We start from the raw sequence: 7,590 nt of genomic DNA, 5'->3' as shown, positions 1-7,590 counted from the left end.
AGATATTTTCAATTGAAATTTCTTCACAAAGTAGGGCCATGGGTTCTTTAAGGTCAATCGTAAGCCTATCAATTTCATTCGTACCGTGTGTACTACTACCATTTCAATTGAGACGATATCGTTGATTTAAAAGTAGTCTTATTGCAAGATAGGTCGTTGAATATGTTAAACTATACTCTTGCAAGTTAATCATTTGTTGATTGTTTATATTTATTTCATCTATTTAGTTCAAAATGTTTTTTTTTTAATTTTTCATCCAGTTTAATTTAATTTGATCTGAGTCACGTACTTGAATATGCTGAATGAATCTACAACTAATTTATATATATAAAAATTTAAATTTTAAATTTTACTTAAATGATATCGAATCGTTCTTTACTCAAACTTAAACTAATATGTATCGATAGCAAAATATTATTTCAACGAAACCTGTTGGTGCTAATTTTCTCAGTCCTCAAAATTAATATGCATATGTTTCTTCTTAAAGAAACTTTAGAGGTCAATTTGCGGCGTCTCTCATTTCAGCTGGGCTGAATAAAAGTTTATGCTGAAATTTCATAAAAGAAAGTGAAATAATGTAAATATGTTGTGGGGAGATACTGAAATAATGAAATTCCTCGCCTTCAATTTGGTGAAATTTTTCGTACTCGTTTGAGACATAAACTATGAGTATATTTCACAAGTGTTTAAGCTGCCTTATATCTTACCCGATCAATAATTTATTTGATTAATATATAAATAATTAGAATATAAATTTATTTTATTTGAAGTAGTATTTGGTCTTATAATTTAAAATCTTATCATTTTTGCAAAATTACATCTTGATTCTTAAAATTTTACACTTTTTTTTCACTTTGCTTTTCTAATTTTAAAAAGTTTTAAATTGATACTTTAATTTTTAAACGTATTAATTTGATACTTGAATTACGTTAACTTTGTTAAAAAATTTATCTTTTTTTTTTTTGGTCATGTATTTTGATAATCTTCTCTTGAGCTTTTAATTTGATACTTTCATTTCAAGTCATTGAACTCTGTTATCTTATTATCACCTTTTAAGCTTTGCTTCTTCTTTTTTTCTTTTAACCTTTTTATTAGTCTCTTTGATTTCAAATATTTTCATTAAAAAAAAACTCTAATGCCATGTTACAATATAAATGTAGACCAAGATCAAGAATATGAGAGTGAGTTAAAGAGAATTTGGTTAAGTGGCTTGTTTATATAAATATTTTGGTATTTTAAACTTTTATGTTTATACCTTTTTATTTTTTTTAACTCAATAACGTAAGACTTATTCTTCAATATATGTTGATGTCAATTAGGTTAAAGGTGACTTAATTTAAATGATAATGTAAAATGCAAAAGTTAATCGCGTAACACCCTAAAAATTAAGGACGTTAACAAATTGGATTGAATTGGTTCTTGGACAAAAAATCATCTGATCTGATCATAGAATTATAATATAGTTCAATTTGAATAAAAAAAAAATCAATTTAATTCAATACAAAATAGTTTGGATTGGGTTGGTAATTAAATTTTTGTAATTTATTTTTAATTTATTTACAAAGCAACAAATATATTATTTTATCATTTTTCTACGCTGTTTCTGAATAAAAGTTGATTTTTTATATAAAATAATATTATATAAAAATATGATATATAAGAATAATTTTAAATTATTCTAAAAAATATACTTATATAGTCATGAAAATAATAAAATATAGTCTTAAATTTTACAATGACAAATAATTAAGTTTTATTATAATTTTATTAATGTATAGTCTTAAAAGTTGAGTCATACGATAATTGTATAAATAAAATTATAATTTGGACCAGATTGAATTAGTTTTTAAAAATGGGATCGAAAATCTAATAAAATTCAATAAAAAATATTGATTTTTGTAGTTTTCAGTTTGTTATTTTTTTTGGTTAATTAATTTTTTTATTCAATTTTTATGATTTGCATTGGATTGAATTGGATTGGTTAATGAACATTCCTAATAAAAATAGTACTATTAGTGAGCTTTTCTAAATAAAGAATTTTTTTAATTTTCTCTATTATTAATAAATATGAAATAGTTCAAAAGAATAAGCTTAATTTTAGTGAAAAAAATCATTTTAGGTTAACCAAAATGTTAAAATTATTACAATCTAAAATTAATGTATTAACTTTTCCAATTACAAAATTTATAACTAAAATATGTTAAGGTTAGCTAGTTAAGAGATGATAAGAAATAGTATGAATGTGACAATCCCTTTCACTGATTATTGTAATCAATGGCATAGTTAAAATTGAAACAATTTTTTTGAATTAATATTCCCTCACAATAAATGAAAGCTATAAATTTGACAATACTGATTTTAGGTCCAAATTAAAGGAAATGGATATGATCAAAATAAGTAGCTAGCACTAATTAGGGCAATTGATTGTATTAAAACAAGCTAAAAAAAGCATGCCAAAATAGTTTCGAATTGTCAATTACACACACAGTCAGAAAGATTAGGGCTGGAAACTTGTCACAATACTATTTTTTATAATCTCTTAACTTAGACAAATTTTACATATTTCAGTTGTAAATTTTGTAATTGAAAGTCAGTTCTAGGTAAAGATCAAAGATAAGCCTAAATGAGCTAAAGTATTATAAAATAAGTTTCACATTAATCAATTAAAAACTAATAAAAAATATAGTAGATAAGTAAAAGAAACATAAGTCCAAAATATTATGACGTTCATAAAAAAGAATGTGATTTATTTTATGAAAAATACAAAATGGAAGAGCCTATCAGCTCAGCTTTGTCATGAACTAATGAAAACGGTACTTTAGTTTTCCGCCAATCAACCCTCAAACACCAAACCACAGAAATTGGCGATTTGTAGGATTGCGTGGAATCGCTGTGCAAGATCGGTAGGCCCTTCTGCCGTGTCCGTTTTAACTTGTTTTCTTGTTCTGATCCGCGACCCATTTTTTTTTACCCGATTGCTTTATAGTTGTCAATTGCACGGCGGTGAGTGGCGGAGCGGGCCTTTGGCTGCCACAGACCTGCCATAGTGGATGTTTTGCTGTGAGTATTCGGAACCGCAAGAGAATATTTGTTCGTATTTTTACAAGAGTTTATGTTTTTATAAATTAAAAATATATTTACTTTTAAAAAAAATTTAAAATGCAAATAAACATCTCTAAAATATCGGATTTCACTTTCTACTTCAAAACATAGCAGCTTTTAGAGTTTTTTAAAAATAAAAAAGGCTTTTTATCTTTTAAAAATAAATTGACTTTCTTTTTTTCTTTAAAATAACTGTTTTAAAATTTTTAAGAAGTTATTTGTAAATGAAAATTTTAAAGGAAAAAATTATATTTTAAATTAAAAATAAAAATTTATATATTAACATAAATTTAATATATTAATAATATAAGTATTATTATAAATAATATATATTTTTAATTTAAAAATTTAAAATGCGTTATCCCTTCCCTTGTCTTCTAAAAATCCAACGTACCATAAAGGTTAAATATTCTTGTTACATAGTACATTACTTACCCTGTTTCCTTCTTCCCTTCTCCTGTTCTACGCTCCCTTCACTCGTCTCTGGATTTGTCTCTGTTTTCAGTGGGCTGTCTCTGTTTTGAGTGTGGCTCCCTTCCCTTACCTGTCTAGATACGATCCTATAATCTTTGACCCCTTTCTGATCCAACGTAGGATCTCAATTTTGACTGCCATGGAGGCAAGGATAACATCTATGCTTGCCCAGCTCCAATCTGAGTGTGGTATCCTACAAAGATTGGTATACAAGAATAAGAATCAGCACCGGCGCTGTTCCTATTTTCAGCGTCTGTTGAAGGTACTCTACTATAAATTATGCATTATAGTTCCTCCATTGTCAGTGTTCAATGATATGAAATTCGTTAGTGTTTGAAAATTTTGTGAAAACGATTTTTTTTCTTTGGAATATACAAATTTTTAGAAGTAATTTTATTTGCATGGAAAGTTGAATGGAACGTGTATATGTACTTTCGAGTTTTCATGTATGGAAGGTGTATTTATATGTCCTTTTGGGTTTTGTACTGTATTGTAATTCGTAGGTGAGGAGGGATTTAAGGCTTTTGCAATTGGCAAACTTGGAGGAGCTTGTAATATCATGCTTCCTTGTTATCAAAGGAGACAGACCAAAACAGAAGGTTCATCTTTTAGAGAGGTAGGTTCTTATTCCTTACAATTTTTTGCTGTTTTGGACTTTTCCCAAATCATGTACAAAGAAGAATTAATTCAAGCAGTTCTTATAAAATTATGACAACTGGCATGGTAATATGATTGAATTGTTAAAATGTGTTGACTCTCTATCATAGCAGTTCCTCTCTAACAACTGTCAAAATTAGTATTAGTATGGAATGGGGTGGGACTAGTTCTAGTATGCCTTAGATGCACATTTTAAGAGCTGTATGTTGTGCATGTATGATTAAAGAATGTGTGAATATGGATATGGCAACATTATTACAAAAAAAGGAAAAAAAAAAAAGATCGTACTTATGGAGAGAAAGTGTATGAATGTTGTATGTCATATTATCACACATGAATTGTATTTATAATCACATAGAGAGTACAACAGAATAAATCATAAATACAAAAGAATAAAAATAAATCCCTAATTTATAGTTACATATAACAGGTTATCTAATCTTATCCCTTATTTTGTGAGGATTGTTTTCTTTCTAACAGTACTCTTTTTAGAGATGACTTCTTCTTTCCCACAGTTGAACATCCCTTAATTATTTCTGGCTTATGAAATATTTTTCTCATGAAATTTTTCCTTTGGTCTATGATAATATTATAACTCGTGTCTTGATGATTATTTTGTTCTACTTACTGTTTCGACACAGCTTAAAAAGAAGAAAATGTGATAATGAAAAGCATAATTTTATGGAGCATCTTATAGGAGCTGCACGCTTACTAGCAGAGGTAACATTGCAGATAAATATTATTGTTGCTCTAGCTGTTTTCCTTCCTTTGTAAGTCAAGATTAGTGTGTTCTTACTGTGATATCTCATTAGCCATCCTCTTTCCATGTTTTATACAGTATGACACTAGGTATTTTACACAAATTGTTTGATTCTATCTAATGGAAATCATTTTCCCAATGCATCATATTGGAAATAAAATTGGATTGCATATTTTTATGGAACCTGTTCTCCTATTTCAATTGATGTTCCTTTTTTTCATACAGATGGTTGAACCAATACTGAAGGCTGCATCGTATCCTTCTGCTGCTGATATGATGTGATTTGTAATTTAATGGTTGGCTCATTCATCCTATATGCTTTAGTTTAGTTAATTGGCCATACTCTGATCATGGCATTAGGCATATAAAATATTTTTCTTTTATTCATACAATATGTACCACTTGGTACTTGGTATTACCACATGATATAACATGCTCCATAATATGCTTGTAGCATTCCCTTTTTCATTTTCTCTGCTTCTTTATTTTTTTTTTACGACAATGCTATTTGTAAAACCTTTGGAGTTTACTTGATTTCTCAAATTCTATATACTTTGGAAAAATAGAATGCACAAACCTTTAGAAATTTTTGTCATTGGTAATGCTGTTTGCTCTAGTGGCCTTCAAGATACTTCTTGAACATTTTATTAGTAATTTGTTAAAATTGCAACAAAAAATTTATTTCCTTGACTATTTTTTAGTGAGGTGTCTGTATTGTTTGCACGATCATTTTTTATGGGATTTTCTGTGACAATTATGGCTTTGCTTGCACGTCTTCGAGTTCTGGTTCAACAAGTAAGTCTCCCATGTTTATATATAAAGAGTTAATATATGTTTGATCATTTTTAAATGGAATTGATTTGTTGTGGAACACTGATGCAGAGCTCATTTGTAAATTAGCTAAAAGGTAAAAGTGATATTATTAAGATGATGATAGATTTTGTAAATTTATAGAATTTTTGCTATTTTAAGACTGATTATACCAATCTGGGATTGTGAATCATTCTAATAGAACTTCTGATTTTGTTAATCAAACCTGTGTTTCCCTCCTTGCACAGATATTGCTTGATGTTGTTTCATTGTTCAACATGGTTTCTTCCCTCTCTAAAAAGAAGCAATTGATAAAAATAACTCATAAAGGAAGTGAGGTTAGTCTGCTCTGCTAAATTGTCTGCTGTATGTATATGTATGCATAGACATGGATAGGAATCCAAAATAATATCCTCCGTGCTAATCTAGTCTCTTTCTGGCTCTTTTGATATATACTACCGATGCAGGTTTTTAGAGATTTCTACCCTGTTAGTGATGATTTTGTTACATTAGAGTGTGTTTGGAAATCAGACAAGTTTATATTACAAGAGAGGAAGCATGAAAAGGAGAATGAAAGTCAAGTTGAGGACTCTGGTGGAAATGTCTCTGTCCAAACATCAAATGTTAATTATAGTAGCATTGAATCTTTTCTTGGGGGTAAGAACCATGATGTGCATGCTTCTGCTGTTCCATGTTCGCTAAATCTTATTTATTTTAGTATTTAATTTAGACTGAATTGTTCAGTTTATGGTGATATTTAACTGCTTTATAACAAATGTCCCAGTTCTTCTGATGCTTGAAACGATTTTGGCATTTTTATGTAACTATATTACTGGACTCAACAATTTTATGTAGGAACTAAGTACTGAACGCAATCACTTGTTCATACAACTTATAATCAATAGCTTCTCTTGTCCTGTTGATTGGGAGAGAATGTTCTGTTGTCATAGTTATTACTGTGAGGATCATGGATCTCAAACATGTGAATGCTAGTACATGCAACATAAAACTAAGTTTAAGTGAAGATTTGGATGATCTTGTCTTCTTTGCTTGTTTGTTACACTATGGTTTCTACTTTCTGGAGTTCTTTTACTTGGACATAAAATTGGCGACAGTTGACAGTTTTTGAAATGATTTAAATGCATGCAATTGAATACAAACAACTCATAAATTGCTTTTCAGGCTTAGGCCTTCTTGCTTCCCAAAAAGTAAGAAAATTACTTGTCTCTCACCTTTACTGGTACATTCATCACCTATGGTATATCAAAGTTAACTTGTAATTTGTTGATGTCATTAATTTTAACTGAAGTTCAGTAATTTATTGTGCAGACGATCAGCTTGTCCCAGAGAGAGCAGAAACAATTGCTGATGCCAGAGACGATGCTTGTAATGGTGATGATATGAATACTAATTTGTTGACTGGCTCATCACAAATTGATGATGACAAGACCATATGTAATGAGGAAGGAAAAAATCTAGGCACAACAAAAGCCCCCGTCAATGAATTTTCACCAGAGATCAGCTTGCAAGCGTTATCTGGGTCTTCTACCAATGGTAAACATTCTTGTTCAAAGAAGGTGGCATTTGTCTCGATCAAGAATCCTACATCAGCTAGACAAAGTGTGCAAAGTAATTATGTGTTAACTACTAATGTTAAGACATTCAACCTCATGGGAAATGAAAATGACCAAACAAAGGATAACGTAGGGGATTCAGTTACTAGTTTATTTACAGATGTAAATGCAAAGGATAGCTTTAAACATGATGTTGAAAATTTTAAACAATGA

The 7,590-nt window shown here is 29.2% G+C and overlaps 1 protein-coding gene across 1 annotated transcript; it reads left to right on the top strand.

The window, feature by feature from the left end:
• Positions 1-3,704: 3,704 nt before the first annotated feature.
• LOC113866124 lies at positions 3,705-7,590 on the top strand. Its single transcript, XM_027501013.1, has 8 exons — positions 3,705-3,838; positions 4,080-4,192; positions 4,875-4,953; positions 5,219-5,247; positions 5,695-5,788; positions 6,052-6,141; positions 6,271-6,460; positions 7,133-7,590. The coding sequence occupies exons 1-8, from the start codon at positions 3,716-3,718 to the stop codon at positions 7,588-7,590; spliced, it is 1,176 nt and encodes a 391-aa protein (XP_027356814.1). The 5' UTR covers positions 3,705-3,715.

The sequence above is a fragment of the Abrus precatorius genome, unplaced genomic scaffold, assembly GCF_003935025.1.
Source record: "Abrus precatorius isolate BTA unplaced genomic scaffold, Abrus_2018 Scaffold4, whole genome shotgun sequence".
NCBI classification, from domain to species: Eukaryota; Viridiplantae; Streptophyta; class Magnoliopsida; order Fabales; family Fabaceae; genus Abrus; species Abrus precatorius.
This window is presented reverse-complemented; position numbering and strand designations above follow the sequence as displayed.

Coding starts and splice junctions, on each gene's coding strand:
- LOC113866124 (XM_027501013.1), top strand. CDS start 3,716: ATGGAGGCAAGGATAACATCTATGCTTGCCCAGCTCCAATCTGAGTGT. Junction 4,954..5,218: donor CTGCACGCTTACTAGCAGAG/GTAACATTGCAG, acceptor TTTTTCATACAG/ATGGTTGAACCAATACTGAA. Junction 5,789..6,051: donor TTCGAGTTCTGGTTCAACAA/GTAAGTCTCCCA, acceptor CTCCTTGCACAG/ATATTGCTTGATGTTGTTTC.